We start from the raw sequence: 13,003 nt of genomic DNA on the forward strand, positions 1-13,003 counted from the left end.
AGCAGAAATAGATGTTTTTCTGGAACTCTCTCACTTTTTCCATGATCCAGAGGATGTTGGCGATTTGATCTCTGGTTCCTCTGCCTTTTCTAAAACTAGCTTGTACATCTGGAAGTTCACAGTTTACGTATTGCTGAAGCCTGGCTTGAATTTTGAGCATTACTAGCATGTGAGATGAGTGCAATTGTGCGGTAGTTTGAGCATTCTTTGGCATTCCCTTTCTTTGGGATTGGAATGAAAACCGACCTTTTCCAGTTCTCTTGGGTTTCTCTTACCTTGGACGTGGGTTATCTCTTCATGGCTGCTCCAGCAAAGTGCAGCCGCTGCTCCTTACCTTGGACGAGGGGTATCTCCTCATGGCCGCCCCTCCTGACCTTGAACATGGAGTAGGTCCTCTTGGCTCTCCTGCGCCGACATGGCCACCGCTCCTTGGACGTGGGGTTGCTCCTCCCGGCCGCCGCCCCTGACCTCGGTTGCGGGCTAGCTTCTCTCGGCCGCCCCTGAGGTGGGACGTGGGGTACCTCCTCTCGGCCGCTCCTGCGTGGTCGCGCCCCTGACCTTCGGCAAGGGATAGCTCCTCTCGGCCACGCTTCTGTGCAGTCCGTCGCTCATTAGTAGTTAAGGCATCATCAGATTCTTTTTCTTGATTGATTTTTTTTCTGTTGGTGTTGTTTAAGACTCTCTTCCTCTTCATCTGTTTTGTCTTTATTCTTAGATGGAGCTGGTTCTTCTGTTTCTTTTCCCATAACATGTCCCTAGAAGTTGCTTGGCCATCTCTGACATCATTTTCTTTGTCATACTTGAGTATTTTTTTAACCTCATGCCCCTCAGCTTCCAGACCATCTTCATTTGGAAGTTTATTTTCTATACGGCTTACTGAGGAATCCTTTGATCCAGATGTCAGTCACTGTGATCTTTGTCTTCATCATGCTATAAGTTGGTCAAAACTTTTGCTGACTGTGCTCTCAGGCAAACCCTTACTACTTCCTCCTTCCCTCTGTTCCACTCCTGTTCTTTCTCCTCTTTCTCTCTTTCTAATAAGTTTCAGGAGTACAACATTATAATTCAACACCTGTATACACTACAAAGTGATCACTGCCACAAGTCTAGTTGCTATCTATCGCCATAACAGTTGGCCCTCGTTGCTTATTTCAGGCACACCCCAAACCCCTTCCCCTCTGGTAACCAGGTTCTCTGTATCCATGCTTGGTTTCGTCCTCTTTTGTTTGTTCATTTTGTTTTTTTAGATTTCACATGTGAATGAAATCATGTGCTGCTTGTCTTTCTCTGCCTGACAATGTCACTTAGCATAATGCTTGCAGGGTCCATCCATGTTGCTGCAAATGATGGACTTCATTTATGACTGAATAGGAGTGTGTGCATGTGTGTGTGTACACGTGTGCATCACATCTTTATTCATCCATCGATGGACATTTTTGTTGTTTCCGTACCTTGGCTATTGTTAATAATGCTGCAGTGAATGGTGCATGTATCTTTTGGAATTAGTGTTTTTGTGTTCTTTGGGTATATACCCATAAATGGAATAGCTGGGATCATATAGTAGTTCTAGTCTTAATTTTGGGGGGGAATCTCTATGCTTTTTTCCATAGAAGTTACTTCAATTTACAGCCCTACCAATAGTGTTGAAGGATTCCCTTTTCTCTACATCCTCTCTTAACATTTTTTATTCCTTATTTTTGATAATAGCTATTCTAACAGGTGTTAGGTTATATCTTGATGCGCATTTCCCTATGGATTAGTGATGTTGAACATTTTTTCATGTGCTTGATGGTCATCTGTATATCTTCTTTGAAAAACTGTCTGTTCAGATCCTCTACCTATTTTTTACTGTTTTCTTTCTTTATTTTTAATTTTTCCTGTTTTTTTTTTCACTTAACTGACTTTATTATATATTTTTTACAGTATTGTATTGGTTTTGCCATACATTGACATGAATCTGCCACAGGTGTACATGTGTTCCCCATCCTGAACCCTCCTCCCACATTCCTCCCCATCCCATCCCTCTGGGTCATCCCAGTGCACCAGCCCCGAGCACCCTGTATCATGCAATGAACTTGGACTGGAGATTTGTTTCACATATGATAATATACATGTTTCAGTTCCATTCTCCCAAATCTTCCCCCACAGAGTCTCCCTCATCCTCTCCCACAGAGTCCAAAAGACAGTTCTATACATCTGTGTCTCTTTTGCTGTCTCGCATACAGGGTTATCGTTACCATCTTTCTAAATTCCATATATATGCGTTAGTATACTGTATTGGTGTTTTTCTTTCTGGCTTACTTCACTCTGTATAATAGGCTCCAGTTTCATCCACCTCATTAGAACTGATTCAAATGTATTCTTTTTAATGGCCAAGTAATACTCCATTGTGTATATGTACCACACTTTCTTATCCATTCATCTGCTGATGGACATCTAGGTTGCTTCCATGTCCTGGCTATTATAAACAGTGCTGTGATGAACATTGGGGTACACGTGTCTCTTTCAATTCTGGTTTCCTTGGTGTGTATGCCCAGCAGTGGGATTGCTGGGTCATAAGGCAGTTCTATTTCCAGTTTTTTAAGGAATCTCCACACTGTTCTCTATAGTGGCTGTACTAGTTTGCATTCCCACCAACAGTGTAAGAGGGTTCCCTTTTCTCCACACCCTCTCCAGCATTTATTGCTTGTAGACTTTGTTTATTTTTAAATTGTATAGGTCTTAAATTTTGTATATTAACCCTTTACTGGATATATGAGTTGCAGATATCTTCACCCATTCAGTTAGACTCCCTTTTTGTTTTGATAATAGTCTCTATCACTGTACAGGAGTTTTTTAGTTTGACATAGCCCCATTTGTTAATATTGGCTTGTTTCCCTTGCCTTTGGAGTCAGATCCACAAAAACATTGCTAAGACCAATGTCAGTGAAGTTACCAGCCATTTTTTCTTCTAGGAATTTTATGTTTTTGCATCTTACATTCAAGTCTTTAATCCTTTTTGAGTTAATTTTTGTGTGTAATGTGAGATAATGGCTGCATGTGGCTGTCTAGTTTTCTCAGCACTGTATGTTAAAGAGACCATCCTTTCTGTATATTCTTTGCTCCTTTATCATAAGTTAATTATCCATATGGGGCTTCCCAGGTGGTGCTAGTGGTAAAGAACCCACCTGCCAATGCATGAGACTTAAGAGATGATGCAGGTTTGATCCCTGGTTCAGGAAGTTCTAGAGAAGATCCTCTACCCATTTTTAATTGTTTTTCTTTTTTTTTTTTTAAGTTGCATAGTTATTCATATATGTGTGGATTTATTTCTGGGCCCTCAATTCTGTTCCATTGATCTATGTGTCTGTTTTTGTGCCAGTACCACACTGTTCTGATGACTTCAACTTTGTATTAATAGTCTAAAATCAGGGAGCAATAAAGCTCTAGCTTTGTTCTTCTTCCTGAAGATTGGCTTTTGGGATTCTTTTGTGGTTCCATACAAAGTTTAGGCTTCCCTGGTGGCTCAGAGGTTAAAGCGTCTGCCTGCAATGTGGGTTTGATCCCTGGGTCAGGAAGATTCCCTGGAGAAGGAAATGGCAACCCACTCCAGTACTCTTGCCTGGAGAATCCCATGGATGGAGGAGCCTGGTGGGCTACAGTCCACGGGGTCGCAAAGAGTCAGACACGACTGAGTGACTTCACTTACTTCCTTACAAAGTTTAGAACAAATTACAATTCCTTAAAGCTCATTAACCATCTAATTTCCTTATCTGGTAGCTTTAAACAATCTGTATTTATAGTAAAGGCTAATGTGAGTATAAAAGTACAACTTTGTGGGCTATTTCAAAACTCACAAAGGGTTTGGATATAACTTGGAATGCATTTTAGTCATTGAATCTCCCCTAAAAGGTGCTAAGTGAGGGACAAGTGAATGAAAGGTAATAATCATTCTAGGTTAGTAGGAGGGAAAGGTTTATGTTGGTGCACCATGGGCATGTATAAGATGTGTGTCCATCTTTTTTAGGAAGTTGTGCGGTTCCTGGACACGAAGCACCCAAACCACTATCAAGTCTATAACCTCTGCAGTATGTACACGACTCCATGTTTTGCTCCTATGATAGAAAACAGGTCACTGCGTGCAAGAAGATGATTGAGTTTTTACATTTCATTTAATCATAAGTATTTGGTGGTAGGAAGTGAAGTTTTTAAAATCTCCATCTTATGCTGGCCCTATTTAGTAGGAAAAGAAAGCTCAACAGCACAACGTACCCTGTGAGGGAGGCAGGAGACTGGAGGCAGAGAGTTAGCTCTTGTGATGGTAGGTTTAGGAAAGTTTTTCTGTTTTTCCTGCCAGCTTGTGTTTGGAAGACAATTCAACAATTGCATGCTCTAACCCACTAGGGATGAGGTGTGAGGAGACCAGGGCCCTGATGGAAAAAATAAATCCAAATCCTTGTAGAAAACAGATTATATTCCAGTTTCGCCTCTTCCTATATAGTAAATGGATATTTTTCAGGAGGCAAATGTTTATTCTGGTGGCCACATTTGCTTCTGCCTTATGTAACCCTATGATAAAGTAATGAGTAGCCTGCTAGAAAATTACAAGTAAGAAGGACCTACTGTATGGAACATGGAACTCTGCTCAACGTTATATGGCAGCCTGGATGGAGGGGAGTTTAGGAGAGAATGGATACATGCAGATGTATGGCTGAGTCCCTTTGCTGTTCACCTGAAACTATCAGAGCATTGTTAATTGGCTCTATCGAAATACAAAATGGAAAGGTGTTTGTAAAAAGAAAATTAAAAATAAGGCAAACCAAAAGTAAAACAAACCAAATAATTTGGGCTTATGTTACTCAAGATGGAGAAAGCACTTATACTTATGTTTCTGAGACCCTTTTGGAGCAGCAGGAGCCAGTCAGAAATCTCTTTTTAAAGTAGATAAGGAGTCTCTAAAAAGTATAACTTACTCACACCTTGCTCATTTGCTATGTTAATTAGAGTTAGTGATATGACCTATGCATCATTTATTTCAGGTGAAAGAGCTTATGATCCTAAGTACTTCCATCATAGGGTCCATCGATACTTGATTGATGATCACAACGTCCCCTCTCTGAGGTATGTTTGATGCCAAACTGAGTAACAGAAGAGGGTCAAATACATAGGGCTTGGTTTTCTTTGGGAGTATTTTAATTCAACCAAAAATATTTCATTTGAAATCAGTGAGATGGTGGCGTTCTCCATGGAAGTGAAAGAGTGGATGGCCCAAGACAAGGACAATATCATAGTGGTTCACTGTAAGGGAGGAAAAGGTAAAGACCTTCTTCTTTTTATTTATCTTTTTCTAAAGAAATTTGAAACATTTAATAAGGGACATCAACAAGATGTGTACTGCTATGAACCAGGAATAATTGCTGTTGACATTTTAAAAATTAGCTTCGAGAGTGAAGGAAGAATGTATAATTATGGCTGATTTGAGTTGTTGCGCTACAGAAACCAACACAACACTGTAAAGCAATTTTCCTCCAATTAAAAAATAAGATTAAAAAATAAAAAGACTGCAGGAAGAGAAGGAAAGAGGAAGGAGAGGAAAGACGTCAGCTTACACAAATTCACCCAAAGACTGAACCAAAAGAGTAAGTGCAACTTAATTTTAGTTTATGAAGCGAAAGTCTGAAAACTAAAGCTACTCTTACCCATGACATGGATAGAAAAATTCTCAAGAAAATATTAAGAAACCAGCAATTTATTAAAAAATACTACAGCCCAACAAAATTGTGTCTATTCCAGGAATTCAAGGTTAGTTTACTATCAATCCATCTAATCAACCAGATTAATAAAGCTAAAAAATCATATTATTTTAAAGATACAGAAAAAGTTTCTGATAAAATTCAACATTCATTCATTATAAAAACTCTTAGCAAATTAAAGGAATGTCTTAATGTGGTAAAAAACACACACCCGCTAAAGTAATTGGTGAGCTATTGAAGGGTTTTCCTTTGAGAGTAGGAGAACAAGGGTGCCTGTGATCATCACTACTAATTCAACACCATACCAAAGGTTCTAGCCAGTGCTAAAGGAAAAAAAGATTGAAAAGGAAAAAACATAGTTCCTTATTTTCACACAATATAATCTTGTGCAATAAAATGCGAAAGAATTTACAGATAAGTTATCGGAATTAATGAAGATTTTAGTGAAGCTTCATCACACAAGTTTTTATATGTACTCATTATTATTTAGTTCAGAATATTTTCTAACTTCCATTGTGTTTGTTTCTTTAGCCTCATGGGTTATATAGAAATATACTATATTTTCAAACATGAGGATTTTGTAATTGTCTTCTAGTTACTAATTTCTGTCTGTATTGCATTGTGGTGAGAGAACATACGTATTTTTTTAGTTCTTTGAAATTTGTTTCAGTTCAGTTCAGTCACTCAGTCGTGTCCAGCTCTTTGCAACCCCATGAACCGCAGCACGCCAGGCCTCCCTGTCCATCACCAACTCCTGGAGTCTACCCAAACCCATGTCCATTGAGTCAGTGATGCCTGTGTTGGTCATCCTGTGTCGTCCCCTTCTCCCCCTGCCCTCAATCTTTCACAGCATCAGGGTCTTTTCCAATGAGTCAGCTCTTCAACATCAGCTGGCCAAAGTATTGGAGTTTCAGCTTCAACATCAGTCCTTCCAATGAACACCCAGGACTGATCTCCTTTAGGATGGACTGGTTGGATCTCCTTGCAGTCCAAGGAGTTCAAAAGTCCAACCACAATTCAAAAGCATCAATTCTTCGGCGCTCAACCTCTTCACAGTCCAACTCTCACATCCATACATGACCACTGGAAAAACCGTAGCCTTGACTAGATGAACCTTTGTTGACAAAGTGATGCCTCTGCTTTTTAATATGCTGTCTAGATTGGTTATAACTTTCCTTCCAAGGAGTAAGCATCTTTTAATTTCATGCCTGCAGTCACCATCTGCAGGGATTTTGGAGCCCAGAAAAATAAGGTCAGCCACTGTTTCCCCATCTATTTCCCATGAAGTGATGGGACATTATGCCATGATCTTCGTTTTCTGAATGTTGAGCTTTAAGCCAACTTTTTCGCTCTCCTCTTTCACTTTCATCAAGAGGCTTTTTAGTTCTTCACTTTCTGCCATAAGAGTGGTGTCATCTGCATATCTGAGGTTATTGATACTTCTCCTGGCAATCTTGATACCAGCTTGTGCTTCATCCAGCCCAGGGTTTCTCATGATGTACTCTGCATAGAAGTTAAATAAGCAGGGTGACAATATACAGCCTTGACGTACTCCTTTTCCTATTTGGAACCAGTCTGTTGTTCCATGTCCAGTTCTAACTGTTGCTTCCTGACCCGCATATAGGTTTCTCAAGAGGCAGGTCAGGTGGTCTGGTATTCCCATCTCTTTCAGAATTTTCCACAGTTTCTTGTGATCCACACAGTGAAAGGCTTTGGCATAGTCAACAAAGCAGAAATAGATGTTTTTCTGAAACTCTCTTGCTTCTTCGATGATCCAGCAGATGTTGGCAATTTGATCTCAGGTTCCTCTGCCTTTTCTAAAACCTGCTTTATGGCCCAGAATTTGGTCAATTTTATCAAATGTTTTCTCTGCACTTGAAAAATAAGTGTACTATGCATTGTTCTGAACAGGGTTCAGTATGTACCCATTAGGTTGTTGGTTCATTGTTTTATTCACATATTCTATATCTTTACTGATATTTTGCTTGAACTTTTCACTTCTTTCCACCCCCACCATTTGCTTGGAAGTCATATACTCTTTTTATATTCCTTAGGAATTACTCTAAAGATTTCAACCTACATCCTTTATTTAGCCATGAGTTTGTTGGGGGGTTTTGTTTGCTTGTTTGTTCTTTTAGTGTTGACCTTGTGTCTTCCTGAACACTTGTCATCAGTTTTAGGAGTTAGCCTATAGAGTTACTTGGATTTTTCCAGTCTTCAAATAGTTTGTTTCTTCTTTTTTTATTCATATGCGTTTTGTTTCTTTTTCTTACCTTACAACACTGGCTGAGCCGTGTAGCACAGTGTTAAATAGAAACAGCCAATAGTGGACATTTTGTTAAGTCCCTGGCTTTAGAAGGAATGTTATCTTTTCATCATTAATATGGCAAACCTGGCACATATTTTGGTAGATTCTTTTCATCATACTTAAAGGGGTAAAACTTTTGTCCATAGCAAAATTTTAGTGAGTGAATACACACCTGTGTTTTGAGTTAAAATACTGAAAACAAGTGTAAAGCATTTTAATGATTCCTTGCTTGGAGGAGAGGGCGGCATCTTCGTCTATGGCAGAGTGTGTGTGCTTATCCACAGCCACCAGGACATGGATCTACAAAAGTTGGTTTTGTTTTTCTTTTTTCAAATGGGAATATATAAGGGTTGTGGAGACTCATAGATGTCCAACAAATTTGAAATGCTAACCTAGAGAGAGCCAGGTTGTTAATGGTCAGTAGCCTTCTTTGGAAGTTATTGGCTTAGAGTAGTGTTTTTCAAACTATGGATTGGAAAATAAATTTAAACATTCATTTTTTGAAGGACAGAATAGAAAATAAAGTCTATCTCAAGGTAAAAGGTTAAGTTTGGAATTACATAAAATAAGTTCAGCCTACGCTAGCTAAGACAAAAGTCATAGGTCATTGTAGAAATAATAGAAGCAACATACTTTTTAGCTCACACTTTGTGTGCCTGGACAAAAAGCATGAGACTTTGAGCTTGAAATGACATGAAATCAAGTTTTCTTTAAGATGGTACGGGGATGAAAGCATATATGTGGAATCTAGAAATGGTATAGATGAGGTTATTTGCAAAGCAAAAATAGAGGCACAGACCTAGAGAACAAATGTGCGGATACAAGGTGGGTAAGGGTGGGTGGAATTGGGAGGAATTGGGAGAACTGACATATACACACTATTGATACTACGTGTAAAATAGACAACTGATGGGAACTTATTGTATGGCACAAGCAACTCTCCTTAATGCTCTGTGGTGACCTAAATGGGAGGGAAATCCAAAGGGGGGCTATATGTGTACGTTTTGCTGGGTCACTTTGCTGGGCAGTAGAAGCTAACACTACATTGTAAAGCAACTATACCCCAATAAAAATTAATTAATAATAAAGTAAGATGCTACAGGAAGGGCATAGAAAGAAGGATGAGGGAAGAAAAGAAACAAGTAAAACAATGAATAGTTATGGACTCTGGGGCACAGGTGTATGCGGGCTTATTACGCTGTTCTTCCTATTTTAATGTATACTTTACAACACAATAACTGACTGAAATAGAAGGAGTGGGTATTACGAATGCTAAGTGGTGGTTTGGGTTCTGTCCATCTTTTATCTTTTATAGCTTCTTTTATTTACATTAGGAGAGAAACAGGGTGTGTAATTAGCTCTTAATCAGTGAGCATCACTTTAGCTTTAGAGTCCTAGAGCAGAGCCTGTTACTGCAGTCCCCAGGGGTCATGGTTCAAGAACAACGTGCACGTGCACACGTGTGTGCACACAACACAGAGCTCCAGGCAGACCCTCAGAACAAGCAGTATCCCAGCTCTGGCTATCTCTGAACTGAAATATTTGGAACCTGTACTTTTGGCATGAAAGAAAAATCAATCCACAATGAGCTCTTTCAATACTCTGGAGAGTAGTTTTATATCAAGTGCTCTCAGGAACAATGGTTCATGGACTAACTTCTTTTCTAGGAAGAACTGGAACTATGATCTGTGCCTACCTCCTTGCCAGTGAGGTATTTGCCACCGCGGAGGTATGAAAGATGCTCCTATAAACTCTGTCTTAGGCTTGTTGAGTTTGCTAGCTTTGCAAGCTCATGGGTAGGATGTTAGGATGATTCCTTAAGTCATGGTGTGTGTGTGTTGTTCAGTCACTAAGTTGTACCTGACTCTTTGCACCCCATGAACTGCCTCACGCCGGTCTTCACTGTCCCTCACTATCTCCTGGAGTTTGCTCAAACTCATGTCCATTGAGTCACCGTACTTCATGGAATTGTTATTGGAGAGGTGGTTTTAGAACACCTGGCTTGGATACTTTCTTGTTTAATTGGCACTGGTTGGTAACTGACCTCAGTGCCTCTTCCTCTGGGCTGGGATGAGATGCTCACCCTGGGCACAAAATTTAAGGGAATGCCAAAAATCTCAGTAATTAGGATCAATAATCTTCTAATGCAATATTTTTTAAAAAATCAAAATTAATGCACCCACATTCATCATGAGTACAATGTCAATATTTTGATTAAAGACAGGACCCAGTAGAAAAAGGGTTAATGTGAAGTGAGTAAGATTGAGTTATGCAAGTACAAAAAACCTCAGCAATCCAGAAACTTGACATGCCACCCCCAGACCCACCCCTGCTCTGATAGAATCCCACCAACTCCTGGCTTTCTGCTTTCCTCACAAGAATAAGAAGATGGGTTAGGGAAATTTTGGAAAGGACCTTGAACATCCTTGGAAGTGCTCAGTAGGTAAAAGTCTCCATTTTCCAACCCAGAACAAAAGCTCCCCTGGACATTACTATCTTTGCACAATCAATAGCTGTGGGGTCTTGTGCCCTCTGGGAATTTCTGAGAAGACAGGATGGGTTGCTGCTGTGTCTTAAAGCAGGGTTCTCATTCTCTTTTTTCTGCCGTGATCTTACGGAAAAGGGCATGCTCCCAGCATCTCTGGGCCTCTTTTGGTCTGCCGCCCAGATAAGAGAAGCTGAGGGTTATGCGCTGGGTCCAGGGCTCTGATTCCACCCTCCTCTTTGCTTCTAATTTGAGACGCACAGGTTAGGACAATGGATACTCTAGGACAGTGTTTTTCACACTGTGGATCAGAGTTTATCAGTGAGTTGTGAAATCAACTCATTGGGTTGTGACTTGCAACCAAATCTACCTATAAGATGGGATAGATTAGAAAAGGTGAGTATTGTTTTGTGAAACTTTTGTTTCAGTTGTGTGTTCATGAGAGAGTGTGTGTGCATCTCCCAGGTTTATGGAAGTGGATTGTAGCTTTGAAAGTGAAAAGTCTGAGGACTTTCCTAATGGTCCAGTGGTTAAGATGCCGCATTTCCAGCATAGACGGCACAGGTTCAATCCCTAGCCAGGGAACTAAGATCCCACGTGGTGTGCGGCCAAAAAAAGGAAAAGAAAAGTTTGAAAGCCATTGGTCTGAAGCCCTGGATAGAGCCAGAGGCCAGTGTTCAGGCCTGTGCTATCTTTGACTGACTAGTTACATACATCTCCATGGCAGGTCACTTGATTTTCTTTTGGTCCTAATCTTCTTCTTGTAAAATAGTAAGAAAGGAAGAAGGACCAGATTATCTCTGAAGTTTTCCAGCTCTAAAAGTCCCTGTCTTTATGAATCTTTGAATGAGAGTAGGCCTTGATGTGTTTCTTAGATCTGTTATTTTGGGTAGCCTCTGCCCAGAGACTGCTGACCTTAGGAAATCACATGTCCTTAGAAACTTTCTAATGCCTTCTACAGGAAAGGAAAGTGCAGATGACCCATGACTGGACTGTCCCCTCTCTTATAGGACAGCCTGTATTATTTTGGAGAACGGCGAACAGATAAATCCACTAGCAGTAAGTTTCAGGGAGTAGAGACTCCTTCTCAGGTAAGTGTTCCTTCTTTAAAAGGGGTCACTCTGGGTAATTAGGTTAAGACTGGCACCTATTTCCTGGTTTTGTTTTGTTTTGTTTTGTTTTAATAATTTTTGGCTGTTCCGGGAATAATTTTTGGCTGTTCCAGGTCGTTGCTGCGTGCAGACTTTCTCTAGCTGCGTTGCCTGGGCTTCTTACTGTGATGGTTTCTTTTATTGCAAAGCACAGGCTCTAGGCCCTTGGGCTTCAGTAGTTGCGGCTCTCGGGCGTGTGTGTGGCGGTAATTCTCAGACACCATCCCCTCCTGGCCCTGCTTTGTGGGTCATTCCATGCACTACACACATTTCATCCATCCCTGACTGAAGAGCTTGACTGGCCCTTTCCAATGAAGAGCATGGTGGTTAATTTTACTAATATTTCCCAGTGAGTGGGGAAGAGCCTGTGAACTTTTCAGTACAGCTGATTCCATCCAGAACTGTTCAACTTCTAGAAGAAAAGCTCAAGCGTAGCGCTTGTGAGTGACTTGCCATAGGAGGACTAGGCTGAGGGAATCCGCAGGGCTTTGCTGCAAAAATGGGATTGGGGAAATGGCCAGTGGGGAACTGCTTGCTGACTGGGACTGGAGAAGAATGCGTATGTGCTGCTGGCCTGGGTGGGTGGGGCGGGTCCTCCCCCTGAGTTTTTACATCTTCCCTTCTCTTATCCGAAGAGCTGCTCCTTCTCCCTGCAGAGCACAAACCTTCCTTTAACGCAGCCACCGCAAAGCTCCTACCCTCTGACATTTGCGGTTAACTGCATCTTGCTGTGATGCTGTCGTAGCTATTTTGTTGGTTCTGGTTAGTTGCTCTTGGTCCCAGCTGCCTCTCAGGACACCGGGCCCCTTTCTTGTTCCTTCTGCATTGCTTTTAGTTCAGTATTTTCCCCCTTAAGGTCGATATACAGCCATGAGATGACAGTGCCTTCTCTAATAGCCCCCAGTCAATGTTTCCTTCATCCATGACTTTCCTTAAAAAAAATCGGGGATACTGACCTTAGAATTTTCACCTCCATTGAAATTGAGACCTCTGTTGTTTTGCAGAACAGATTCGTTGGATATTTTGCAATGGTGAAAAATATCTACAATTTGACTCTTCCTCCAATAAAAAAACTCACGATCAAAAAAATCGTGATTTATTCAATTCATGGTAAGTGCTGAATGTATAATTGGAGAAATGGGCAGGAGGGCCAGTGTTCTTACTGTTTGGGAGGGTTTTCTCACAGTTATATACACAGACAGCCCCAACCGATAGCTGTTAGTGGAGCCTCACATACGAGTTCCTCCCCCTGGAATTGCCCATTAGCCCTGTACTGCTGTGGCCAGATTGTCGCTATCGTTCAGTTGCTGAGTCATGTCTGACTCTT

At 40.8% G+C, this 13,003-nt stretch overlaps 2 protein-coding genes across 2 annotated transcripts in view; one reads left to right on the plus strand and one right to left on the minus strand.

Moving 5' to 3' along the window:
• SLC25A15 (solute carrier family 25 member 15) overlaps positions 1-13,003 on the minus strand; it is a 297,070-nt gene that overhangs the window by 236,366 nt on the left and 47,701 nt on the right. The gene's annotated exons all lie outside the window — the stretch shown is intronic.
• LOC128057739 (phosphatidylinositol 3,4,5-trisphosphate 3-phosphatase TPTE2-like) overlaps positions 1-13,003 on the plus strand; it is a 40,892-nt gene that overhangs the window by 13,644 nt on the left and 14,245 nt on the right. The window contains exons 7-12 of the mRNA XM_052650233.1: positions 4,007-4,067; positions 5,019-5,100; positions 5,206-5,294; positions 9,708-9,769; positions 11,536-11,616; positions 12,681-12,786. Of these exons, the coding sequence (XP_052506193.1) occupies positions 4,007-4,067; positions 5,019-5,100; positions 5,206-5,294; positions 9,708-9,769; positions 11,536-11,616; positions 12,681-12,786 (481 nt within the window). The remainder of the gene's footprint in view (positions 1-4,006; positions 4,068-5,018; positions 5,101-5,205; positions 5,295-9,707; positions 9,770-11,535; positions 11,617-12,680; positions 12,787-13,003) is intronic.

This window comes from Budorcas taxicolor, chromosome 12, assembly GCF_023091745.1.
Source record: "Budorcas taxicolor isolate Tak-1 chromosome 12, Takin1.1, whole genome shotgun sequence".
Classification (NCBI taxonomy): domain Eukaryota; kingdom Metazoa; phylum Chordata; class Mammalia; order Artiodactyla; family Bovidae; genus Budorcas; species Budorcas taxicolor.